We start from the raw sequence: 27,198 nt of genomic DNA on the forward strand, positions 1-27,198 counted from the left end.
TAATGGTGTTTTTGGAATTCTTTATAGTTTATATTAGTTTATATGTAGGGACTTATTTTCCTTATATTAAAAGTTAGTATTTATTTTCATTACTTAAGACTAACGACAAATCCCTTACAGTTATAAGTTCCTAAATGCTGATGAGGACTGTCTTAGTTTTCAGCCAGATTAGTTTGTTTCCTAGCAGTAGCAGGAGAAAAGAAAATGTTTGAATTTTGGATAAATCATTAATCAACTTAATGTGAATTAGAGGCCCCTTTAATCACTGTTATTTAGTGATTAAAGTCTTACAAATTTATTTTCTCTTTCTCCAAAACTGCCATTTACTTGCAAAGAGAGAAATGAATAAAAGAAATGTCTGTATTGGGACAATTAAATCACGTGTGAACAGAAGGTGCAGTTGGTAACAGACAGAATTGCACCGTGATGTGTTGTGTGTCTGATGCAGTCTGTCAGCTCCTTCTCTGGCACTGGCACTGGCGTGGTGTGTGTGTGTGTGTGTGTGGGGCGGGTTTCAGGAGGTGAAGACTGCTTTCTGGTATCTGAGGTGGACGAATTTTGTCCTGGATATGTTATCAAACATTATGGAAAGTAAATTAGTGTACAGTAGGAGTAGAAAAATATTTGGGTAATGTGAAATCTCTTCACCTAATAGTAGTTGTAAAATTTTATCTGGTCCATACTCTTTTCATATTTTAAGAGTGGTAAGAAAAGTATAAATGATAAAAACCTGAAAAAGACAATGGAGAAAGAAGATAACGACAGCGAGGAAGAAAAAGATAACGACAGTTACATAAAAGAAAGAAATGATATCCCGTCGGGAACAAGTAAGCACTCACAGAAGAAAGCCAAGAAGCAAGCCAGAAAGCAAGCCAAGGTGAGGGAGAGGAGGAGACCACACTGGTCTGATTCTGTACTTTGAACTACTGAGTGTGAAGTCAGATTGTCATGGTAGACATGTCTCGTTTCCTGCACAGCACTTTGACCTGGCAGAGTGTGTTCCTTCAGTGTGCTCTGCTGGGAGTTTCTTCCGGGACATGTGAAGGAAAGGTGGTGCTTTTGTAAAAAACCTGCATTATGCCCCTGCTGGTTTGGCTCAGTGGCTAGAACGTCGGCCTGCGGTCCAGAGAGACCCAGGTTCGGTTCCCGCTAAGGGCACGTACCTCGGTTGCGGTTTGTCCCCGGCCCTGGTTGGTCGTGCGGGTGGCAGCCACTCAATGTGTCCCTTTCACATCGATGTCTCTCTCTCTCTCTCTCTCTCTCTCTCTCTCTCTCTTCCTCACTCTCCCTCCCACTCTGTCTGAACAAAAATTGGAAAAAATGTCCTCGGGTGAGGATAAAAAAAAAAAAAAATCCTTGCATTACTTGTGACAGCTTAAAAAAAGTTTAGTTCATTTTTAACATTTCTGAGTTATTTCTTCATTGATATTCAAACTTTAAAAATATATTCATGTGAGCCCTGGCCGGTGGGCTCAGTTGGCTGAATGTCATGTCCCATGCACTGAAAGGTCCCCGGTTCGATTCCCGGTCAGGGCACATGCCCAGGTTTTGGGCTTGATCCTCAGTAGGGGGCGTGCAGGAGGCAGATCGATGTTCCTCTCTCATTAATGTTTCTATCTCTCTCCTTCATCACTCTAAAAAAAAAAATCAATAAAATCATATTAAAAAATATATATATATATATTAACGTGTACACTGTAAGTCCCCTGGACCCCTGGACGTGTATGACACTGATAACCAATTCACAAGCTCATGTGTCCTTTCCAGTGTCTTTTGGAAAAAGGTATGATTGAGTAGAAGTATGTTTTTATCTTCTTTTAAAAATTAGACACATGGTCCCTGGCCAGTTTGGCTCAGCAATTGGAGTGTCGGCAGGCAGACCAGAGTGTCTCAGGTTCAGTTCCCGCTATGCCCTAGTGGCTAGGGGCACGTATCAAAAAAAAAAATTAGACGCATGGTTTGGGGCCTTGGTTTTTTGTTTGTTTCTACTAGATTCTTGAAGATCTTTTCACTTTAGGACACAGGGCCAGTTGCACAGTAGTCCATCTCCCGATGCACCGAGATCACTTTGCCGGTTCTCTGTGGTTCAGGTTGTTGGCATTCTGCTATGATGGCCCGTGCCACAGTGAATAACTGAGCAGCTATGCTTCGCGTAGCGGCAGGGGTACATTCTGAGAATGGAGTCCGTGGGCCACTGCAATGTGCAGATGCCATAGAGTGTGCTTCACAGCCCTCGATGGTCTCTGCAGCACATCCCTGCTCCGAGCACTGCAGGGCACTTGTGTCTGTGAGCCTGTGTAAGCATAGGAGAGGTGCGGGAAAATGCAGCGTGAAAGTAAGCACGGCCCTGGCCAGTGTGGCTCAATGGTTGGAGCGTCGGCCCACAGGTCAAAATGTCATGGATTCGATTATGGTCAAGGGCACGTCCCTTTGTTGTGGTTTGGTCCCCAGGCCTGGGTCCTGGTTGGGGTTGTGTGGGAGGCAACCAATTGATGTGTCTCTCTCAAGTCGATATTTCTCTCTTTCTCCCTCCCTCCCTCCCTCCCTTCCACTCTATCTAAAAATCAATGGAAAACATCCTCAGGTGAGGATTGACAAAAATCAATAAATGAAAAACCGCCCTGGCCGGTTTGGCTCAGCGGTTAGAGCGTCGGCCTGCGGTCCTGAGAGACCCGGGTTCGGTTCCCGCTAAGGGCACGTACCTCGGTTGCAGTTTGTTCCCAGCCCTGGTCGGTTGTGCGGGTGGCAGCCACTCGATGTGTTCCTTTCACATTGATGTTTCTCTCTCTCTCTCTCTGTTCCTCTCTCTCCCTCCCACTCTACCTGAACAAAGAATGGAAAAATGTCCTCGGGTGAGGATAAAAAATAATAATAATAAAATGTTTGCTGCTTTCAAAAAAAAAAAAAAAAAAAAAAATAAATGAAAAACCAAACACCACCACACACACCAGCCTGGGCCCCACAGGGTCAGGATCATCGGAATCTCTCTCCCTCCTCCCCACCGGTCCCACTGGAGGTACTTCAGGGACAGCGACACAGGGAGCTGCCGCGTCCCACGGTGACAGCGCCTCCTCCTGGAACGTCTCCTGCAGGACCTGCCTGAGGTTCTTGAGGGGTGGCACTCTATTCAGAAACACGTCTCTGGTGGTTGGATTGATTTATTGATTGATCGATTGTCCATCAGGTTGGCTTGTGAGCAGGTGGCACACTGTGAGCCCTCCTCTGTGTTAATGAACATCTTTCAGTGCTGGCTCCATGCTTTCAGACTCTCTAAGGAGCGTGCTGGGTTCTGCAGAAGCTTTTGCTCAGCCCGTCACTGTGAATTTTCTTGGGTCCCTTTTTCTCCTGCTGCTTCTCAAGTTATGTGTTCCTGTTTCAGTTCCAACACCTCCTCATTGGCCAGTTCCTCAGGGACCACGTCTAGGATCCCCTCAATGCCATCCTCTTCCACACCCAGGGTAAAGTTGTTTGCCATCTCAATCATGGCCTTGGTGATTTTTCCTACCTTTTTATTATGACCTCACTAGATGATAGGAATTTTTCAGCTTTGTTATTTTATGGGGCTACTGTGGTACATGTGGCCTGTTGACTAAAACGTTGTAATGAGCACACATGAGGAGAAGATTGTGTTTGCCAACTTAATAACTATTACCTAATTGTCCTCCACACAGATTGTGCCCATTTATATTCCCACCAGCAACGTGAGACTTGCTGCTTCTCCTTATTCTCAACAGCAGTGTGTTCTCAAACTTCCGAATTTCTGCCATCTGATGATGGAAAACAGTAATTTAGTGCAGTTTATTTTCCATATATTTTAATGTAAATGAAGTTAAGCATATTTTATGTTTAAGAGTCATTTATGTTTCTGTCAGAGTATGTGCTTATATTTTCTCCACTTTTCTTTTTTCTAACTGAATCTATTTGGCTGACCTTGGTTGATAGGATTATGTGGGTTTCAGTGGCACGGTTCTGTCAGACCTCTGCACCCCACTCACCTCTCACATGTAACTTCTCTTACTGAAGAACGTGTGAACCCTGAGTGCTGCCCTCTGGCCTCTGCTGTCCCATCAGCCTCCGGGCCTCTCCTTGCAGTTACAGCCCAGATGTTGACCCGCGTCTCCCGGCAGGACTCTTGAAGAAATGCCTTTTCCCCTCTGCTTGGAAATAGACGCAAGTGGAAAGTTCTTTATTTTCTGCACTCGTGACTTCTTTGCTTCTTCCTTGACTTGGGGCCATTTGTCCCGGAATATTTTCCTCCATCCTGTCCACAGCAGCCCTGTACTCGCTCTCAGTACAGCTTCAACCCAAGCTAGGAGTGTCGTCAAGGTCACTCCAGGGTGTACCAGTCGGATTCTCAGCCTGGACCACTGTTAAAACAGACACTGCATCCTGCACAGTTTTATTTGCCCCATTGTGACAGTTGTTTGATGATTGGTGATGATTTATTCCTGCTTTCAATTAAAGAACTTTTCCGCATAATTTGTTTGATTTCTGATAGTAAATGAACTTTTAGGATCAGTTCTGGGAATGAACTCTTCCTTATCAACTTACCTATTTTTTATTAATAAGCAAGAGAATCTGATGTACATGTCTGCTCTTTCTCTTCCTCTCTCTTGATTAAAAAAATGTTTTATGCTTTTTACACAGAACCAGCGAAGGCAACAAAAAAATAAAGGAAAAGTTCTTCATTTTAGTGATATCTATACCTTTGACCATCCTGAAGACAATGAATGTGAGGTTGAAATGTCAATTCAGGAAGAAGTGGACATTAAATCGGACCATATCTCGCAAGAGGAAGTTATAAATAAAGAATACTGTGTTAGTCAGAAAGACTTGAATGGCCAAGAAAAAATGACAGAAAGTGTACCTGACAGTCAGAAATGCAAAGAGGACGTAGATATGGAAAATGTCAGCATGGATAATGACCTAGAGGTTGTGTCGTCTTCTCCCACCGAATGTCTGGGGAAGTTCAACGGCGCCTGCTTGGAAGAGGAGGGTGGCGGGGAAGCGGATATTTCAAGGGGTTTTAGGAACCTGAACTTGGATGCTGTTCTTCACCCTGATGAAATACATCTGAAGATTCTGAATGGCAGCCCCGCACCCGAGACCACGGTGTGTGAGTTTGTGAACCAGGACCCAGAAACTGCGTTCTGTGCTCTTGCGAACAGGGAAGCATCCAGTGTTGACGAGGGTTCCATACAACACTGTCTGTATCAGTTCACCCAGAATGAGCAGCTCCGAGATGCAAACAAACTGCTGTGTGAAGTGTGCACCCGGAGACAGCTCAGCGCACCCCAGGCGAGCCTGAAAGGTATCAGGGCCCTCAGGAAGCAGACTTAGTTTGGGGCACTCCTGTTCTGATTGTATCAGGACCTCTTCCATGCACATACTCTAGAGAAGGATGCAGAAGCCTGACTATTGGAGTGGCTTCCCAGCAGTTTGCCCGTGGACACCTTCCCTGTGGGTAAATCGTCCCCTGGCCTGTTACCAGAGCAGGACCCTGACAGGTAGTAACAGCTGCTCTGCTTCCTTAGTTTTCCACCAGCACTGAGCTGGCTTCGCCTCCTTTGCTCCCCGGAAGCCGCACTTTAATTCCTCAGGTGCTGAAGGGGGAGATGCAGTGTGAGGTCCTGGTGTGGCCTCCTGTTTGTGTATGGCTGAAATGGTTTTTATACATAAATATTGGAAAATGATTTTATGGTAGAAAACACTAACTTTGAAACCCAATTAATGTTAAGTGTTATCTCTCCATTAGTGATTACATTCTTTTTTTTGGTAAACCTAATCATTTTTTATTATATTTTGAATTTCATCAAGTAAAATTTGTTTTAATCCTTACCCAAGGATACTTTTCCATCCATCTTCAGATACAGTAGGAGGGAGGGAAGGAGGGGGGGGAGGGGGGAAGAGAGAGAGAGACATCAATTGGTTGCCTCCCGCACGACCTTGACCAGGGCAGGGGAACAAGGTACATGACCTTGACCCAAATTGAGGCCACGACTCTGGTCTGTGGGCTGACGCTCTTACCACTGAGCCAAACTGGCCAGGACCCATCAAGTAAAATTTTGTGGAAGTTTTTATCTTACGTATATATACTTACAGAATATCCTTGATTTGTCTTGGTCCACAAAGCCTAAAATATTTACCTGGTCCTTTTCAGAAAGTTTACTGTTCCTAGCTTTTGATGTTTGAATTTTTTTTAATGTCTTTTATTGATTTTTTAGAGAGAGAGGAAGGGAGAGGGAGAGAAGGATAAAAACATCAATGAGAGAGAGAAGCGTCAACATTGATTGGCTGCCTCCTGCATGCCCCCCACTGGGGATCAAGCCTGCAACCTGGGCTTGTGCCCTGACCAGGAACCAAACCAGCTACCTCTTGGTGCAGGGTTGATGCTCAACCACTGAGCCACACCAGTCAGGCCTGTGTTTGAAATTTTATAGCAGATTGAATGCTTTAGAGTTCTAGAGTGATTTTCACAGCACTATACCTTTTTCTTTTTTTAGGTGAAAAGAAACATGTTTACACCAATGCCAAAAAGCAGATGTTAATTTCTCTTGCTCCTCCTGTTCTCACCCTTCATTTAAAGCGATTTCAGCAGGTACCCTTGTCACCTGAAATTTATTTTAAACATGTAACACCTGCTTTGTTATGTTTCAACATACTGTTTCTTTGGTTTTCTGTTATTTCTTAATCCTAACTTCGAAGAACTAGGACAGTGGAGACATGTTCTGGTGAGACACGTGTCAGTGAAGGTGACACCCAAGTGGTGGGGGCACTTGAGCACAGTTTTTCCAGTTTTACCAGAACTCATGATGCTCTTTTTAGTAATATTAGCATCTTACTCTAACCTTAATTTTAGGTTTAAAAAAAAAGACCAGTTTACTAGTTACATGTCCCACTTAAGAAATTTAGTGATGTTTTGCGTGTGGTACCTTATTTGATAAAAAGACACTGGATTTTTATCACTGGTGACTCCATCTCTCCTTGAGGACTTTTGCTATAAGAAGGAAATGTTTCAAATTCGCTTCCAAATTCCCAAGGAGCCTTCAGAATGTCTCCCTGCTGTGGGTGCTGTGGGCGTGGCTCCTAGTGGCACTGGGCTCAGAGTGGAGGCCGAGTGTCCCAGAGCAGTGTTCTGTTGTTGCTGTTCTGCACATCAGACCGCAGGTCTAATGTGGCTTTTCTCGATGGCCACTGAGAGCTTCCTGACAGGGGCAGTGCTTAGCAAACTCCCAGCTCAGTCAGTGTCAGGAGAGAGGGAGCTGGATGAGGAAGGGCTGCAGCTGACTTAGCGTGCATGACTTCTGCGGCAAAAGAACTTAAATCTATGACTCCTCTTTTTCAGGCTGGTTTTAACCTACGCAAAATTAACAAACACATAAAATTTCCGGAAATCTTAGATTTGGCTCCTTTTTGTACCGCTAAATGTAAGGTAGGTAAAAGGGGTCGTTGGGGAAAATCCTTTAAAGGGAAACCATCTTACCAGATCCTACAACAGCAACTCGCTTAAGTGTGAGGTTGATAAGAATTAACTGAGTAGAGTAGACTTTGATTTCTGTCTTTATACTTTCAAGATCTGTGGTGAATCATTTTCAATGTTAGCTTTATTATTCCAGTTCAACATTTTTTTGAACCCATTATTGTGGCAGAATGTTATCTTGGAAGCTAAGGGCACAGAACTAAAGGTGAGCAAACATATTAATGGACACCTGTTTGCTGTGCTGAGTTCAAGATCGGTGCACATAAAGATGTCACCACAGATCTGTGTATTACGTGGGCTCTTGCTGAAGCCGGAGGCTGGACTTGGAGGAGGGAATGACTAGAGGCAAGGGAATTCAGCCCGTGGGTGATAGGCTAAAACTAGGGCAGGAGAAAATTAACGAGACTTGTGGTCAGTTGGCCTGGACAAGGTGGAGGCCTTTCTGTGGATGCTAAGGGTGACCCAGAAAGCAGGGTCTTGTGATTCCGGGGTCTGGCTGAGTGACTGGGCGTGTGGACAGAAGGAATACTATGAATTGAGGTGGAAACCCAGGGAGAAGGGTGGGTGGAGGGAGGGTTAGGGGTTCAGTTTTCGATCCACGAGTCTGTGCCATTTTGGAGCCATTCACGTGGCTGTGCTTGTGAAGGATTTGGATGGACATGTCTGAGGCCCAGGGCCGAGGCTGGGGCTGGGGCCGCAGGTAAGGATTTGGCTGTCAGCGCCCAGGTGGTTCAAGCTGGGAGAGGCAAACACAGGAGCGATCTCAGGTCAGGCTGGAGAGCCAGAGAGGCTGCAGTGTTTCCAGTATGTCAATGTAAACATATTGTCTTACTTCATCTACGAAACTGGAAATGGCAGGAATCCCTCCTTCCCAATCTAACAGTTTTCGAGAACATGTTTCAGAGCTGGTGGGCAGTGAATTTAATTGTGTTCGTAGGCCACAGCCACTTTTGCTGGTAATAGCCTTTGGTGGGACTAGGTTTGAATACAGGTTATTAGGAATCTATCAGGAAAGGCCTCCTGTCCTCAGCATCAGAACATGAGGGAGACTGGGGTAGTGTTCAAGTGCTAACTTCAGTGGGTTGAGACATGAAGATTCTGAGGATAAAGCAGGTAGATACGTAATAGGCTTTGTTGAAAAGGAAAAATGGCAGATCATGAACCTTTTTTCTCCCCAAGTTTGGGAGACTTAAGTAGTTTTGGAGGCCAAGAGGAGACTCTAGAATTGAAGATACAAAAGAAGGTAAAGGCACTTGTTTGGGGAAGACCCTGAAGATGCAGGAAGGGCCAAGATGAGGACACGAAGTCTGACAGGGAGAAAGGGCACTGAGCAGCAGTTAGGTGTAAGCCTTCATGTCCTGCAGGTGGAGGTGAAGTCAGTGGTTGGGAGAGGTGAAAGTCAGGGCCAGTTTCTGTAAAGGCTACCCAAGGGCAAGTGACAAGATTAGGTAGTCACACCAAAGACCTGACAAGGAAGAGAGTCACATGCATTTACCAGTTCACATGCTAATTTTGTTTCTTGGCAGTAGCTGTCTGGGTGGGTTTGTGATGAACTGGATGCTGGTGTGGGTGGAAGATGCTTCATGATACACATGATCTATGTTCTTGAACTTGAACGTACATGTGAGCTACCTGGGAATCATTTGGCCACGTGGGGTGGAGGTCCGAGATTCTGCATCTCTAATAAGCGCTCAGGTAACCTCAATGGTGCTATTCTGTTACATTTTGAAGCTCAGCGATCGCACAGCTTTTGCCTAGGGATGAGGCCGAGAGGCTAGGCGAAAATGAGGCTGGAGGGTCTTGTGAGGATTTAGAAGAATGGTGAACTGAGACTAGATGTTCAGTAAGAATTTTGAAGTTCCGAGTGATGAGGCCAAACTGGAGTGGCTGTGATGGTGCTGAGGGTCACTGGTTCAGTGAAGAAGGGCGCTGACCAGAACAAGGGCGTATGTACAGCACCATTGAAGGGCGGGGTGCCAGTCAGGACTTGGTGAGAACATGGCATGGTTGAGCGGCCCCAACTGGAGGCCCGTGCAGTGCCGCGCAGGCTGATGAGGCGGCACCCCTCCTCTCCGGATGGTGACTGAGGCTCCCCAGGCAGAGGGCCCTGCCCAGAACCCCAGGTGGGGTTTTGAAATGTAAGCAGTGGTTTGGGGCAGGACCAAGGGTTGTCAGGCTTAACTTCCCTTTGAGGCAGGAAACAGGATGAGCAGTTGAGGTCTTAGGATTTATCTGATCCCGACACTCCTGAAGAAACCTGGGAAAGTGATGAAGTCTCTAGCAAACAGCGATGGCCACTTGCAGTAACAAGTGGGCTTGGACTCAGAGAAGGCAGAGGTGGTCAAGTTTAGACAATGGGTGACCTCTGCACAGTGAAGACCGTCCTGCTGTTCCCTGTATATTAATGGTGCCGGGACTAACATTGGAATCCTCTCTCTTTCTAAAGAACGTCGCTGAGGACAGTACCAGGGTGCTGTACTCCCTGTATGGAGTCGTGGAGCACAGTGGCACCATGAGGTCCGGGCACTACACCGCCTATGCCAAGGCAAGGATGGCAAACAGTCACCTGTCGAATCTTGTTCTCCACGGGGACATCCCACAAGGTGAGTGAGGCCTGCACAGTTCTGGTACTTAGCATATGTGTACAAACCAAAGCAATGAACTCGAATCTTTCTGCTCACACTCACTTCTCCGTTTCCTTGACAGACTTGGAAATGGAGCCAACCCAAGGGCAGTGGTTTCACATTAGTGACACCCACGTGCAAGCTGTGCCCACAGCTCAGGTCCTGAGCTCACAAGCTTACCTCCTGTTCTACGAGAGAGCACTCTGAGTCCATAACAGCTGTAATGATAATAAACAAGTAAAGACTGGCTAAATCACGTTCACTTAAAATTAAGTCCGTGCCAGAAGAAATCATGCACTGAAGGGAAAATACCTGCAGGTGGACCATGGTTTTGCACCGTCGTAGCAGTTTTCATTCCTGCTTCCAGGTTCTGGAAGGATCTGAATCAAGCCCTCTGCTAATGTGTCTGTGGTGGTTACAGCACAACAATAAACTGACTTACCCCAAAACTTGTTTTATTCCTTAGAACATTTGAAGTTATACCGCCTTACCCCACCAGGTAATATTCGACAGCTACGGAAACTTCACTCCGTGTGGGAATCTCATGGCAGAAAGGTGTGTGACTCAGACACCAGGGTGTGCACAGCTGCATGGGTACAGCCTGACTGCACCACTCGGTCAACTCACCAACCCAAGGCCACGTTCACGGACTAGAGAAGTAGGTACCAGGTCCCCCTATGCCAGCATGCCCGAGGGGCCTGCAAACCAGCCAGCCAGCGTTTCTGAGAATGCAACCTGAGAGCTGCAAGGACCAGCCGCGGACGCCCTGCAGCTACTGCCAGGGTTTCCCCGGCACCCAGCCTCTGCTGTGTGGCCACAGGTGTCACTCCTGACACTCGCTGAGCTTCTCTGGGTCCCAGCCAGCCCCTGTGCTTCCAATATTCCTTTGGAATACTGAAGACTATAAAAGTTGTTGCCCAACACATAGGGGAGCACGTGCGCCATAGTATCAGTTACCTTACTAATCTTAGAGAAGAATAAGACCTGCTTTATGAAACAAACTTGCTTAATTTGTACGTCAGGAGGGGTATTTTCAGTTGTATCACAAGCATCTTTCTTTGTACTTTGCTACTAGAACGTAATGAACCAGCTGTTCAACAAACCATTCACTGCTAATGAAACAAGTTCATAGTGCTAAAACCACTGAAAAGTCGAGTCCAGGAATCAGCAGACCTCCAGTCAAGGCCAGATGAGTACATATCTTCGTCTTGGGCGACCTGGTCACTGTCACAACCACTGCCCTCTGCCAGTCCCCATGGGCAGCAGCACCGACGTCTAAATATATGAGCACAGTGGTGTTCCAATAAAACTTAACGCACCAACAGGCAGCAGGCCAGACACACACTGGAAAGAGGCCTGATCACTTATTGAGTTCCTGAGCCAGGTTCAGTAACAAGGTCAAGTCAGGTCTTAGATTCAAGGACAGTGACCATCAGAAAAGTGAGACTTTGGTAAGAACAACATGTTTACTGCACCATCCAGCCAAGAATAAAACAAATACGTCTTAACTTAAGAAAAGCATTGGGCAATCCTAGAACACTACAGCTACTATCCCACCTACAGCAAAAACTACCCCCTCAGTCATTTTGATCATCGTCCCAGTCTTTCTTCCCGCTGGGAGGCTTGGGCCCACCGGCTGGCTTTGCCATGATAATCTGCAAAACAAAATGACAAGAATACAGTTATAAATTCGACCTTCAGAAAGAAAAAAGAACAAGCTTCTATTAACCTGAGTCAAGATAAGCCATCTCTTTTATAACTGAAATTAAATACTGCAGCAGAAAGTCTGTAGGTGCTCAGCAGTGAGTTTCCTGCTTTCCTGGAGAATAACTAACCACATCCACACAGGAGGGTGGGGCAGCCGTTTATTCCAAGACACACATGCCAATAACCCACCAGCCAGAAAGGGAGAAACACTGGCATGAATTAGACAACTTGGCACTTGATTCACTATCTATACACAAGGTTCGTCTTGCCAACCATCTTTATCCCAGTTTCCTTGAGGTTTAGGAACTTTAGATCCACCTGCCAGTTTTTTTCATGGTCATTGAAAGTGGTTGACACAGAAACACACACACACACTCAAAAGGAGGGGTGGAGGAGGTGGCAGCTTAGGGCTGAAATAAATTTGGGGGACTCAATTAAATTAGCTGGGTTTTGTCAAAGCAGAGCTCAAACTCATAGTCTGAATCTTGAAACTGGGGGAGTACCCCTGCCCCTAACCGTATTGAGAGACATTCCGTGTCTGGCTTCTGTTGAAAGCTCAGCTGTACAGCGTCTTCACTGCCAACCCCTGCGCCCGGCAGATTCCACACCTCTCTCAGAAGCTGCCACAGGAAATCTGACTTAAATTCTTGGAATACCATTTTACTAACTGAGGGTAAGTTCAGATTGAATTAAATGCATTTAAGTATAATCTCTGAATCTAAGTATAACTTGCTTTTTTAAAAGGACCTAGAACAGTTCTCTAACTTTCTGGGCATCACAACCACAGCTTATCTGAAACACAATGCTGGGCCTCCTTCTGGAGTTTATGATTCAGTGAGTCTGGGGTGGGCCCCAACACTGTGTTTTTAACAAGTTTTTAATAGTGTTGGTGCTGGTGATTTGTGGACCCTCGCGAACTCGTGAAGTCAGCCCAGCCCTCCCACACCATCCAAAGCTTAGCATCGCATTTGCAAGCCCTGTCCCTGAACACATGCTACACAAAGTCAGGCACAAGTTCAATGCAGCAACACACTGGTCACTACAGTCAGACGGGCTGTCGGGACCAGTTCTCCCCGGGGCACATGTTGAAGACTGATCCTGCTCAAGCCCAAGATTCAGCAGAGCCTGTGACAGAGGCAGCACTGCAGCGACTGTGCTGCTGAGTGACTGACATTCACAGAGGCAGGTAAGGGGTGTCCTGGGAGAACTCCTGCTGCCAGCTCCTGTCCCCGTCCCTCTGGTCCTTTTTATTCTTAGCTACATGCTAACTTTTAGAACTAGCATTTCCTTAGGCTTCCATTATGTTTATTTAAAAAACTAGAAAATACATACTTTCAGTGAAAACTACCCAATAACGTCAATAATAAAAACATCGAAATAATAAACAAATCCAGTACACAAACACCCAGGTCCATCTTTGGTCATCGTGTGATAGGAAAAAAAGTGTTTCCTTTTACTGAGATGAAATCTGTGTTCCTATAACCACCACCAACTGGTCCTTACTGAGCTCAGATTGTCTAATTTTCACCTCACTTCTCCCAAGATTAATTTGGCATGATTTTCACTTAATACCTGTATACTTTGTTCCTAGGATTTACAATTTTCTATTCAGTACTTACAAATACTTCACTGCTTAATACCCACTTCTAGAATTTTGTAGGAAAATGATTTTCATTACATTTACTAGCAAACCCCTTCTTAAAAATTACAAACTTGGGTTTGTCTTCAAACCTAGAACAGTCTTTACTTTTTCTCTTTGCCACAATTAAAAGAAAAAGGACAAAAATACGATTTGCAACATCTTTAAATCTCTCAGCAGCAGCACCTCTACCCAGAACTGTTACAGCAGCAACGTCAAACACCCAGGTCCTTGCACGTCACCATCCCCACAGCCGGCGCCCAGCACTGTCTGCTGCGTCCTTCCTAGTCCTTGTCAGGCCACTCGGATCTTCCTCACAGGTTTTCATAAAGGGTTCTTAGGCCTGGAAGCTATGACTATAAATCGGATCACTTTGGCCCATTTCAGTTTAAGAATAAAGACATGTTCAGGGCCCTCCAGCACCTGTCGGGTGAAGGTGAGAAGACCTGCGCTCCATCTAATTCTATAAAAACACATCTGAGCCGCATGGACCCTGGTTTCTGAAGATGCAAACTTCCCTCGTCACTCACCTGGTCCACTCTAAGTACGGTGACAGCAGCATTCGTAGCCAGTTTGATGGCCCAGTATTTCCCCAGGTAGGTGTCCAGAACCCCAGCCTCCAGCATGTCCTTCACAGCAGGAACTTCAGCCTGTCAACAAAGTGACCTTCATTCTCTCATGTGAAAATGTCTACACGAGAAAAGCACCACCCTACACACCTGCAGGACGGCTAACGACACGGGGCACTAAACCCTCTCGCTCTTTTTATGATTATTTCTATGTTTAGGTTTTGCATTCACAAAATAAAATTTAAATTCACAGTGTTTTTTCAAATACCTCGATATCTAATCCAACATTTTTATTTCCTTCCTGATGTACTGCATAGAGTTTGGAGATGACCTCATTGGCTTTAACCCCCGAGTTTTCTGCCAGTGCGCGGGGGATGGCTTCGAAGGCCTCCGCAAACTTCTTAATTGCGTACTGTTCAAGTCCAGGACACGTCTAAAGCAAAAACAAGTTCATTAATGTATTTTGTTCAGGCAACAAGAAGGAAAGTCAACTCAAACAGAGAAAGCCCTACCTCTCCATAGGACGTGATCTGTTTGGCCAACTCGATCTCTGTTGCTCCACCTCCGGGTACAAGACGTTTATCCTGTGACATGTAAGGGTAAAAGTGACGAGGAAGCAGTTCTGTTTTCTAATCTCAGACTGCAGCATCCCCCCACCCCACCCCCCGCCGCGACTTTCTAATCAGGCACTGTTCTGAGATCCTTCAGCACGAATCTTATGCAAATGCGGTGTCTGGTACACGACGGGGAAGGAGGACAAGTGAAGAAGGGAAGCGCATGTGTGCTTCCAGCTGCCGCACGAAGCACAGTGCTTGTGATAGAGCAGCCAGACTGATTGCCCTTCACAACAGTGCAGGGATCTTAAGGCAGGCGCTTGGCTTCACACAGCCCCCATGTTGCAGTTCCCAGAATACTCAGGGGCCTGTGGACTGTGCTTCGGGGCCTTACAAGTCCCTAACTCGAGGTTCCTGGAATACAGACCCTTGTGAGAACTTTGAAAGTGTTCACACCATCATCGACGGCCCTCTCCACGTCGTCCATCAAGTTGTCTGTGGAGCCTCGGAGCACTATGGTAGAGATGGCACCATCTTCCTTTTCTGTAGATAAATTAAATGCATTTGGGCATCAGTGAAGAAAACGAACACCCCACTCCTACACAAACATTTACCATCGCTACCTACCATGCTTGAACACCACCACCTGTGTGTCTCCAACTTCTGAGAGGTACACACTGTCACAATGTCCCATTTCCTCAGCGACAGGGGGCGTCTGTAAGAAAGTGACTGCTGTAATACCAGTGCACAAGGGCTCAGCTATGTGTCAATGTCCAAATCACATACCAATCTAGGAAGAGCCGTGGCACCAACTGTCTTACAGAGCCGCCTGAGATCCCACTTCGAGTTCAGCCTTAAAAACAAAACACCAGAACACAAAGACCTTGAGAGCAGCTTTGATCCTACCAGACAGAACATGCAGACTGCACAGGAAACGCACCCCCAAGTCACAACTTCCGACCCAGACCACACTGCGCGGCCCACAGGGTGTACTTGGCGTCAGCCTAGGGCCGAGAGCCCGAGTCCGCTTAGAGGTGAGGGCTCCAGGTTGTAAATTACGCTACTTTGGGCAGTCGTGTTGTGCAAGGACAGGCTTTGTCCACACGTCAGACCAGGTGGGCCGAGAAGAGGTGGGGACAGTAGGCCACCTGTGCAGGGCGCCTCGTGATGTGTTCATGGACCGAAAGCTATGCTTCTGACCCCACGCCCCAGCTGACATGTGCACTGGGTTTGCACTTGGAATGCCTTTTCCTCCCTCTCTTCAAATGACAACCTTGTTGATTGATCCTCCAGCTCAAATGGTTTCCTTAGGAAGTGCTTTCTGTCCCCCTAGACTACATTAGGTCTCTCTGCCATCTGATCTAACACCTTATATGTTCCTTTAAAAAACAACAAAAAAACAAAACAAATGGTGTGTGAAGGCGTGTGGTGTCTCACCACCGATATGCCCTTCACACAGGTGGACACGACGAAGCGGCTCTCACCTCACCAGCATGATGCTGTACTTGTTGGCGTAATGAAGGGCCATGTCGGCCACCTTGCCGCCCGTGACGATGACGTTCGCACCCGTGTCAGCAACAGCTCTGACCTGCGCCTCCATGAGCTGCTCCTCCCCCTTGCTGAAGTCCATCAGCTCCTCGGCGGTCTTTATCAGCACGGTTCCCTACAGAACAAACAGAGAGTCTCCTCGAAACCCTCCTACTGCTTTGGTGCTCAGAATCACAGGGCAGCGTTTTACTGAAGAAATAAGGATTCGGGAGGAAATGTGACGGCAGACACGAATGTACTACAAAGCAGGACACGAAACCTACAAACGGCAGCAACAGCCTTCTCCTCAACTCCCCACTCCCAAGGCAGACACATCTTCTCCTCGACAGGTACCCACTGGAAAGGGGAGGGATGCCTCACTCGGGGTGTTCTGGACGGGTGTCCTAGCGCTCGGCCTTCGCCAAGTGTCAACCAGGGCACCTACACCACAAGCTGCAGTTCTGAACGCTTCCTGAAATGTGGACTGAAGGACCAACTCCCCCACCCAAACCTGTTAAGCTTTCAAAATTATCAACAACTCAGATTTCGAGAACTCTAGGGATGAAGTCAGCAGTGACCTCTAAACTTCAAACTTCACATAACCTATACTTTCAAGAAAATAAAATTGTCAAATTCAAAAATTAGCACTTCTTTTTTAGGATACTACAGGATCTCAACATCTTTTTAAAAAATGAGCCAACAGCACACAAGCAGCTCTCTCCACTCAGCACCGAACCTGCCACACGCTTTCTGTGAGGAGTCAACGCCCTGGCTGGTTTAGCTCAGTGCAGTGTACACCGAAGGGTTACAGGTTCGATTCCTGGTCAAGGGCACATGCCTGGGTTGCTGGTGCAATGCTCAGCTCCAGTCGGGGTGTATGTGGGAGGCAACCAATCGATGTATCTCTCTCACATCAATGTTTCCCTCTCTCCCTGCTCCCACTCTATCTAAAGGTAACTGGAAAAATATCCTTGGGTGAGGATTAAAACAAAACAGAAAAAACATTTTAAAAACCAGATATAGCCCAGCTGGTGTGGCTCCGTGGACTGAGTGTCATCCCATGGACTGAGAGGTCCTGGTCGGGGCACATGCCGGGGTTGTGGGTTCAATCCCCGGTAGGGGACAAAAACATCAATTAAAAAAATAAAATAAAAAGATTTTCCAGTAATTACACAGTATCTACTGATTAAGAGCAAACCCCACCTCAAAACTTGAAAATCATGTACCAGTCTGAAAGGGCTGGCTCAAGTTCTCGCCTTTAACTGGAAGGTTGAGTCTACGCACCTTGGTCTCCGTTATCGTGCCGTCAAAGGGACAAGAGTACACTGCTATCTTTGCATCTTTGACAGAAGTCACATCACCTTCCGTTTCCTTCTTAAAGACCATGCCATGCAAGACGGAAGAGGAACAGATGCCAGAGCCCTGAGGAGCGACACCAACACCATCAGTGAGCTCACGAAATAACATCTGGGCTAAAGTGTTGATTCTACAATTTATTAAAACTATGCTCTTCTAATCTGAGTAACAGATACACCAGGGCAGGGACTCCTGGGCATGAGTGGGATGGTACACACACACACACACACACACACACACCCATCTGCTGGCAGAACTCACTGTGGGAATGAGCCACTGTTTGGGGGGGGAGCCTTCAGTATAGTGGGAGGAGCCAAAGACAGAAAACAACTGCTCTAAGTCATCCATCTATCCATCCACTTAAGTACTGGGTGCTGGTGGACCAGACACAGCTGTTAGTACTGGGAGAGAATAGGGAACGAAGCGTAGTTTCAGACCTCACAAGCTTACAATTTAATAGGAAGGGGCAGTACATGGCGGGAGTCAGAAAACACACAGCATGCACACACACATTTCAATATAAACACAAACTGAGCTCTGTAGGTGAAACTCCAATACATCAACAACCACGTGCCGATATGCAAAACCACAATTAAGGTTTTACTAAACCAAGCGTACCTTTTTATAAAAGTTTTATTTCAACACTAACATTAACATTATTTCTGTAGAGCAGCGGTTCTCAACCTTCCTAATGCCGCGACCCTTTAATACAGTTCATGTTGTGGTGACCCCAACCATAAAATTATTTTCGTTGCTACTTCATAACTATAATTTTGCTACTGTTATATGTTAGGCAACCCCTGTGAAAGGGTCGTTCGACCTCCAAAGGGGTCGCGACCCACAGGTTGAGAACCGCTACTGTAGAGCAAAAGGACAGCTTCCATCCCACTGAAAACTGCCTTCCGAGCTGGCGGCTCTAGGGTAACTCATCTGAAGAACACCAAGGGCTAGCACTGTCTGCGAGCTGTTCCCACCCTTCAAGCGGTCGTGGGAAAATGACAACTTGACAAGGATATGCCAATACTTCTTCAACCCTAAAATCTGGTAGTAGTATTACAACCTAGCAACATCAGAACGTTACATAAATGATGCTTCAAAGGAAGAAAGTCGTAAGTGTCCAAAAGCCGAGGTAAGATTTAGGTGTAGATTAACACAAATTTTTTTTCAAAAACAAATAACTTATCTAGACAAAATTAATGCATTTTATAAACTTACCAGAATCTTACAAACTCTGATATTATCAACATTGAAGTGGCCAGAATCAGGAAAAATAGATACTGTTAAGAAACAAGACACATCAAGAGTTGTAAATGGGGTGACACAGCACATCTCGGTCATGCTGAGGATTTTATTTTGGATTCTGACGTTCACTACTATTCACTCACCGCAAGCCTGAGCAATGAGCTTGGCCAGAAAGACCTCGTTTCCATACTGTTTACTCATTACGGACGTGTGAAGCAGAGATGCCACTTCATCAACATCTCGGAGGTTTTTTGCAGAACAACAAACCAAACCAGGAAGAATCTCGTGGGCTTTCCTGCAGGCTATTTCATAACCTTCGATGACCTTACATGTAAAGTGCAAAAACATTTCTCAAAAAGACGTAATTTTGACATAAAGTAGATTACGGCAATCCAATGAACATGGACACTTATTTTCAATACCAAATGACAAAGCACACACCTAGACCACCACTCATCAGAGCCTGCTAGTTGAGGATAGCCTCAGGCGACAGGTCAAATTTGAATCCTAACCACTTGTTAGCTACTAGATCTCGAGCAAGATTTTTCTGACATAGGTCTCACTTCCCTCACTTAGAATAAAACGAGATTAATTTTCACAGGCCTCACTGATAGGCTCTGGCAAGGACCAGCGGAGCCTGTGAAGCAGATGCTCCTCAGCGCGGCAGAGGAAAGCTCCTACTTACTGTTGCTATGGGGACAATTCATACTTGAAGCAGTGTGCATGCACGCACACACGGATCCAAAAGTTAACCAGGACACTGTAAAACAAGCGCTTGCCTCTGAGACTGACAGGCCGATTCTCAGGAGCTCCTCAGCCAACTCCAGCAGAGCGCCCGCAAACACCAGGACGAAGTTGGTGCCATCTCCAACCTCTTGCTCTTGCATGTGCGAGGCCATCACGATCATTTTGGCAGCAGGATGCTGCACCTGGTAGAGGGGGGTTGACTTTCAATACAAAGTTACAGCATTTGATCTTTGAAGCACTATTACATCATTCCCTCCCACTTCTTCATCAAGACCCCAATCTTCCAGTGGGACAGTCATGCCACACAGCCAAAGGCCGCACCACTGCAACAATGAGTGGTGTGGTCACAAGGGATGGAGCCCACTACCTGGGCATGTGCCCTGACTGGGACTCGAACCAGTGACCTCTTGGTCCATGGGACAACGCTCAACCATTGAGCCATACTGGCTGGGCCATTTCTCGGCTTTTAAAAAGAAGTAACTTACTTCTAGCTCTCTTAAAATAGTTGCGGCATCATTTGTCACAAACAATTTCTCCAGGTGGTTGATAACCATCTTGTTCATTCCTCAAAAATAAGATAGAAAAACAAATCCATTATTACTCAAATCCTTCTCCAAATACCCAGGGAAATCTAGTTAAGAAGTGTACGTTTTCATGCATTTCCTAAATGACTTTGGAAGAACCCATCACACACCATTCTCCTCACCCCAGCCCCCCATGGCACACCCAGGTCACATCTCCCTTTCTTGTCTCCCCAATTTCCTTGGGATGATGCCAATCTCATCTTCTTTAGGATCAATTTACATTTATACGAATATGCACAAAGTAATCTACTTAAAATTATACCTTTTTGCCTATTCCAAAAATCTGTATTAATTAAATTCAGTTGATGGCAGGTGGTGAGAATTTTCTCCCTGAATTCAGTGTCACTCTGTGTGAAATGTTGGGCATTTGTAACAGTGAACATCAGCTGTTCTCAATGGTCAAGGCTCCATAATTTTTCTATACTCTTGATGTAATAACACGTAACGTTCTGATTGCTACTTTTCTAAAGATCATCTGAATTGCGGATGAGGAACTGGAAACCCTGAGTGGTGCTGAACTATGGAATAACCCTCAAAGCCATCCTGCAGGATGGTAAAACCATGCACATAGGACCCTCTTCGCCGAGTCTGCAGACGCAGTAGACCGAGTTCTGCACCGTCTCTCCAAAGCAAAATCTGGGAATCACCGTTTGGTCCGTAGGCCGTGCGGGTGGTCTGGGCGAGCTCCTTGCAGGCCTGTATGTTCCTGTACACGGCTTCTTCCAATCCTGAGAAATGCTGAGAACAGACCCTCTGGTTAGAACAGCAAAGGCAACTCCCTTTCTCAGTGACCGGTGGGGCCAACAATGCCAGCAGGACCTAGCGCTGTCCTGGCAATCAGGCGAGACGCGCGCGCAGCACGGGGCCCGGTGTCCCCAACCGGTGCAATGAACAAAGCTCGACATTCCGGGGCCCGGCGCCTGCTCATCTCAGAGCACGAGGGCGTGCTAAACGGGGGGTGGGGGGGGCACGGGAGCCCCCGGGTGAAGGCACCTTCCCGGCCACGAGCGGGAACCGGGCTGCAGTGTTTTCCGCATCACCGGAAGCCCCACGTGCGCACCTGCCCAACGCTCGGGGACCGGGTGCGGAGGCCGGCGCAGCTCAGCTGCGTGCAGACCCGAACCGGCCGCGCGGGCCCCCAAGCCGGGGAGACGGCGGCCTCGGGTTTCAGCGCGCTGCCGGCGCCGACACTCCCGAGCCGCTCCCCCTCCACCAGGCGTCGGGCCCCGGCGGGTCGCGCACAGCCCGAGGCGCCCCATCGGAGACGGCCGGGTCCGGGGGCCGCCGCGCAGCGCCTGCCGCCTCCCCCCCAGCCTGGAGGGCGAGTCACCGCGGACCGCGAGTCCGGGCACCTCCCTTTCTGGAACCTTCCCTCCCCGACGGGGGCCGGGAGCACGCCGCCCGCTAGCAGGCCCCGCTCCTCGGCGGCCGCCGCCCCCGCGCCGCCGCCCGGCCTGCACCCGCACCTTCGCGCCCTCCTTGAGCATCTGGGCGAAGCCCGGGGCCTTGGGGACGTGGAGCGCCATGGCTGCGCCGCGGAGCCGTCCACGCGCCGACCGCAGAGGAAGCGCGGGCCGCACAGCCTCCTGGGGACGCAGCGTGCGCGGCCGGGCGCGCCCCTCGCTCAGGCTGGACCCGCCCCTTCCCGGCCCCGGCCTGCAGCCTCGCGAGAGGGAGCCGCTCCCGCAGCGGAACCGCGGACGATCCCCGATCAGGTCGATGGGTCGGCCGATCGCAGAGCGCGCCTCGGCTTTCGGCCCGCGCACGCGCAGACGGCCCGCGCACGCGCACGCGCAGACGACCCGCGCACGCGCAGACGGCCCGCGCCGTGGCGCTCGCCCCCGGCTCTCCCCGGTGGGCGCGCGGGCCTGGACGCCGGGTCTCCCCGGGTGTCCCCGGGTGTCCCCGCCTGCCGGAGCGGGGCCGCGCCTGCCTCCCGAGATTAGCCTGCAGGTCATCGTCCAGACCCCCGGCGGCGTCGCGGCCGGCCGGGTGTTTCCGAGGCGTTGCAAGTGAGGGATCGGGAGGCGCCGGCGTTGCTGACACCCCTGTCCGCCGGTCGCTCTTCAGCCTGTACGTCCCCGAGTTTAGGCGGCGGTGGGGGCCCTGCCGGCTTGGCTCGGCGGTTCCAGCGGCCTCGGGCTCAGCCTGGGTGCAGGTTCGATCCCCACCTGGTTTCAGAGCAGGCAGCCCGTGCCTGTGCCTCTCCCCTCGGTTCCCCTCCCCCTCCCTGCTCCCCCAACGGGCCGTGGACGTGTGTCCCCAGCCGAGGGTTACAAACACGGTGCTTTTGTAAAACGCTGGGGTGCGTCGGTCGGCGAGTGGGCCGAAGAGCCTGCTTTTCCCCGTGGGACGCTCTCGGCTGTGCAGAGCAGGAGCCCAGCCTTGGCCGTGGCTGGGCCTGGAGGCCAGTCCAGCACGACATGGACCTGACCTCGCTTGTGCGGATCCTCGTGAGCAAAACAGGTCCCGAGGCTGGATACGGGCAGACTGACAATCGGCGGGTGCTGGGAGAGAGGGACAGAAGGCCTATGTGCAGGGCCCGTGCCCCAGAAGAGCGCCCTGAAGGCCGGGGACATCTGTAATACTGTCAACAATAAAAAATAAATTTAAAAAATACAATAAAAAATGCTTTTTTTTTTGCCCTGGCCGGTTTGGCTCAGCGGTTAGAGCGTCGGCCTGCGGTCCGGAGAGACCCGGGTTCGGTTCCCGCTAAGGGCACGTACCTCGGTTGCAGTTTGTCCCCGGCCCTGGTTGGTCGTGCGGGTGGCAGCCACTCGATGTGTCCCTTCACGTCGATGTTTCTCTCTCTCTCTCCTTCCTCTCTCTCCCTCCCATTCTATCTGTAAAAAAAAATGGAAAAATACCCTCGGGTGAGGATTAAAAAAAAAAAAATGCTTTTTTTGCCGTCTAAACTCAAATGGTATGTGAACGCCTGTTGGGGAGCCTCGGGAGAGAGCTGCACTTCTCCAGGTGTGGTGGGGACCTCTGAGCGTGCTGACCAGGACCAAACTGTTTTCATGATGAAAACAAGACATTTCGTCTCTCGTTCTTTCAGCGGGGTGTCTTCAGAGGCCCCCGATGTGTGAGATTAACGCAGTTTCCATGAAAGGACAGAGAAGCCAGTTGTCTTCTACAAGACAGATGAAAGGCATTTGCAAAAGTAAAACAATGCTACTCTTTCCAAGTTTTTTGTTTGTTTGGAAAGGTAGAGTTATTTTTGTATGTTAACATGTGATGGACTTATTACTGTTATTTTTTCAAGTTAAATATTTATAAAAACCACCTGTTTTAATTTATAGTATAGGCAATATTGATAGCTGTAACACACATACAAGCTTTTTGAGAACCTCAGTAATTTTTAAGAGTAGAGGGTCCTGAGACTGAAGAGTTAGGGGACCCTTTCAATAGATCAGTCCAGAAAAATGGAACACTCAAGATTTTTCTCATGATTGACTAAGGAATAAATATAAACATGCATCAGACTCAAAGGGCATGCTACTTACAACAAATGCAAGGGTTTAAATGAAATGATAAAATTTGATTAAAAGTGACTTAAGGAATCAAATCTGGGTAAGGACCATGGAAAATTAAACTTGAGGACAAAACGATTGATGAATCAAATTCCTATGAAAAGTTTGCAATAAAAATTGATCTTACACTTATTTTAATAAATAGTAAATGGAAAGAAATGAAAAATTAAAATCTGTATGGTAATTTATCAAGGACAATTGACTTAATTGTTAAGACATGCTTTTGAGATGAAAATTCATTAATTTTGTATTATTTGAGTTAAACGGTGAATTTTTTATTACAGAGTCAAAAGATCAAGGGCAACGTTTCCCCTGGATCCGAATAGTCAAAAGATTCCTCAGGCAGAAAGGAATAAACACAAGTCCTTCCTGTGGCTCCAAGGCCTTGGGTGTATCTCCTGTGGGTCTCTTCCCTCACCGTCCTGTCCACTGCCCACTGCAGCCTTGACAGTCATCCCGTCCGCTTCACCTCTCTGTAGGCCTTGGCTCTGCTGCTCTCTCTACCTGCAGTGCCCTTCACTCAGCAGACATGTCATTACAAAGCTTGGGTGACCCCCTGGACAGTCCCTGCTGGTCATTCTCCCAACTCTGCTTCTCCTTCATGCCACTTATCACAGCTGTGGTAACATTGTTTATGATCTTTCTCAACCACTAGTGGATGCTGTATTGCCAGCACGTATCACTGGTGTCGCATGGAGTCGAGTCTCAGTAACTGTCCAGTGAACTGATGGATGACCAAATGGGTGTCCAGAGAGGACATCAAAGAACTATGAGGTGTGCTCTTTATTTGTCCCAGCCAGATTTACCAGCTCTGAAACCAGAAGAGATCACAAAGTAATCAGAAGGGTTTGCCCAGGTGTTTGTAAAAAAGGCCAAGGAGACTAGGTTTCTGCCATTTGGATTCAAGAGCACAGACTCATGTTCATGGCAACTCTTACGTGGCCTCAGAATCCAGGAGAGAGCTGTGTATGGCCTTGAGGATGGGCTGGGGCTGTCTGCCCTCAGCTCCCTGTTCAGGACAAACTCCATGCTTGCCTGGAGTTGACTCAGGAAGCTGATACGGAGCCACCAATTATTTCCAGTGACTTTGTTTCTGTTTTCTCCTCTTTTGTTTGCCTCAAGTTTTAACCTGTGCAGTTCAGAATTGTTTTATTGTTTTGCCTTGACTGTGTGTTTTAAATTTTTTGGTATTAATTTTACTGGTTCCTATTAAATCTTTAATCTTCTGGCTTTTCTCCTCCCTCCCCTAACCCCAATTTGCATTATTTATTTCATGTAACGATATCATTTTATTTTCACGAAAATTTAATGATTTTTATTTGGTTTTGGATTTCATGACTCATTTTATTTTGGGTTATTGTTTTACTTAAACTTTTTATGTGTGTGAAAAATTTCAGTTTTCCTTTATAAGTTTAAATATTTTTTCTATTTTAGTCAAATTTCTTTGAGCTTCAGGGAACCCCTGTTTCCCTCTGTGAGTCGGGAAGTAATGATGGGGAGTCGGGCGGCTGGAATTCAGAGCACCCCTGAACTTGGGAGGCTGTGGCTCTGTGAACACCCAGAGGAGCTTGTCTGTGATTGCCGAGCGACCTCTAAGGGGACCTCAGGCACGTGTTGGAAGGTGAATTCCTCCCCAGCTCTCCTTGCACACAGGCTGCCCATGCCCACTGGCCCACATGCGATAAGCCGGAAGGGTTGTTTCCCTCCGCTGTGGGAGCAGTCCGTGCCGTCTGAGGTTGCTTTAGAGGGGCAGCTTATCAAGGATGACGAAAAAGTAAGAGCGTGTACAACTGTCCTCCACCCAGAAGATTCCGGGTTCACTGCCGCAGGCTGCGTCTCGGGCACCACTGCCATGCCTTCTGCAGGGGCGTCACCTGCGCCCGTCCTTCTCCGCATCCCAGGCTGGCTGTGTGCGTTTCATTCCGAAGTAAACCGAGAGATCTGGCGGGCTCAGTTTGTTCTGTGCCAGGGAAAGTCCCCAGGTGGTGTGAATCCTCAGATCACGGAGTCTCGCCGGCTGTGGCCTCGCAGGATTCCGGGCGCACCCACGGTGCCAGGGCAGGGTCATCGGGCGTCGCCGTGTGAGGCCTTGTCTGTGGTTGCGACGGGCCGGCATTCGGGGTTTCCTCGGTCACCGGTCACCTGCTCGAGGCTGTTACAGTCGGTAGCTCCCTTAGTCTTTCTGCATCAAGGCGAAGTAAAAAGATACGGAGTGTATCGTGTCAACCCCTGCTTGCTCACTACGGTTCGGAGATGGAGCCCTCGGACCGGAGGAAAGCGTCGTTGTCTTTATGTCAGTCGCTGGGTTAATTGCCGGTGCTGCCTGGGCTGCTCAGGGGAGGAGGAGGGTGGGTGGACCGGAGCAGGCCTGCTGCTGAGCCTTAGACCTGTGGGGATCGATGAAATCGCTGTCAGGTGAATTGAGAGAGACGTTTCCCTTCAGCTTCTAGCGATGGGTTGTTGGTAAACTGAACCTGTTCAAGCTGTCCTTCATTTAGTAAGATTTGGAGTCACCTCCGTCATTGCTCTGAGTGGCGTGCTAGACGGCTCTTTACTGAGGGGCCAGGTTCCCTGCTCTGTGCTGTGGGAGGCAAACCAGCCTCAGGAGCTAGAGGCCTGCTGGCCGAGGCAGCCGGGGTGGGACAGGAGGCAGCAGGGGGTGGGGACAGGATGGTGCCGTGTCCCTGCTGGGAGGTGGTGTTACAATGTGTCCGCGAGATAACCAGAGACCACAGCCAACTTGTGAAGCAGCGCTTTAGTCTCACCAGCGGGCTGCGGGGGGCATAGTCTCCCCTCAGATCAGCAGCCCGGATTCTTCTTGCTCGTTGGATTTTAAAGACAGAAGCCTCATCCTCCTTTTCCCCCTCCTCCCTCCGAGGACCAGGACCTGTACAACAGTGGGTGTGACAGCGATTACAGAGTAATTGGCATTATTCACCGGGCTCACGAATACCTGCAGGTGCCTGCAGTTACTGGTACTGAAACCGCAGATGCCTCCCAACACGTGGGGCAACTGTAATCTCAGGCAGAATCCTTTACTTCTAGGGGTAATTAACCTATTATTGGAAAAATATCGAGGAAGGTCCATTGATGATAAAAATGGAGTAATTAAGTCGCCTTAGCATCGGAGCCCAGATCAGTGCGTGTGTGTGTGTGTGTGTGTCTGTGTCCGTGTGTGTCTGTGTGTGTGTCTGTGTGCGTCTGTGTGTGCGTCTGTCTGTGTGTGTGTGTGTCTATGTGTGTGTGCGTCTGTGTGTGTGTCTCTGTGTGTGTCTGTGTCTATGTGTGTGTCTGTGTCCGTGTGTGTGTCTGTGTGTGTCTGTGTGTCTGTGTGTGTGTCTGTGTCCGTGTGTGTGTCTGTGTCCGTGTGTCTGTGTGTGCGTCTGTGTCTGTGTGTCTGTGCGTCTATGTGTGTGTCTCTGTGTGTATCTGTGTGTGTGTCTGTGTGTGTGTTTGTGTCTGTCTGTCTGGGCTGTGGCTCTGGCTCTGTGCTCTTGGCCTTGGGCTGTCCTGCGGTGATTCCTGATGTCCTGCTTCTCTGACTCTATAGAAAGTCAACTCCCACGTGAGCTGTTCTGTGACACCCGGGTTGTTCCTGAACGTGCACCTTGAAACTCCCTTCTCCATCCCATGGTG

The 27,198-nt window shown here is 48.3% G+C and overlaps 2 protein-coding genes across 5 annotated transcripts in view; one reads left to right on the forward strand and one right to left on the reverse strand.

Annotated features, from left to right (window-relative positions):
• The window catches only part of USP16 (ubiquitin specific peptidase 16), a 34,194-nt gene extending 23,382 nt beyond the window's left edge, over positions 1-10,812 (forward strand). For all 4 annotated transcript variants that reach the window (XM_036242326.1, XM_036242325.1, XM_036242328.1 and 1 more), the window contains 6 exons: positions 701-877; positions 4,648-5,311; positions 6,504-6,598; positions 7,346-7,432; positions 9,927-10,083; positions 10,187-10,812. In XM_036242326.1, coding sequence (XP_036098219.1) covers positions 701-877; positions 4,648-5,311; positions 6,504-6,598; positions 7,346-7,432; positions 9,927-10,083; positions 10,187-10,311 — 1,305 coding nt within the window. In that variant the 3' untranslated portion in view covers positions 10,312-10,812. The remainder of the gene's footprint in view (positions 1-700; positions 878-4,647; positions 5,312-6,503; positions 6,599-7,345; positions 7,433-9,926; positions 10,084-10,186) is intronic.
• Positions 10,813-11,556: 744 nt separating this feature from the next.
• Positions 11,557-21,617, reverse strand: CCT8 (chaperonin containing TCP1 subunit 8). The gene is made up of 15 exons (XM_036242329.1): positions 21,496-21,617; positions 20,677-20,767; positions 19,931-20,010; positions 19,478-19,627; positions 18,842-19,022; positions 18,672-18,733; positions 17,385-17,522; positions 16,058-16,236; positions 15,360-15,426; positions 15,201-15,288; positions 15,001-15,116; positions 14,532-14,603; positions 14,288-14,452; positions 13,981-14,100; positions 11,557-11,759 (listed from the first exon to the last, which is right to left on the reverse strand). Exons 1-15 carry the CDS (start codon positions 21,553-21,555, stop codon positions 11,682-11,684), a joined length of 1,647 nt encoding a protein of 548 aa, XP_036098222.1. The 5' UTR covers positions 21,556-21,617; the 3' UTR covers positions 11,557-11,681.
• Between the last annotated feature and the right edge of the window lie 5,581 nt (positions 21,618-27,198).

The sequence above is a fragment of the Molossus molossus genome, unplaced genomic scaffold (genome assembly GCF_014108415.1).
Source record: "Molossus molossus isolate mMolMol1 unplaced genomic scaffold, mMolMol1.p scaffold_m16_p_5, whole genome shotgun sequence".
In the NCBI taxonomy this organism is placed as follows: domain Eukaryota; kingdom Metazoa; phylum Chordata; class Mammalia; order Chiroptera; family Molossidae; genus Molossus; species Molossus molossus.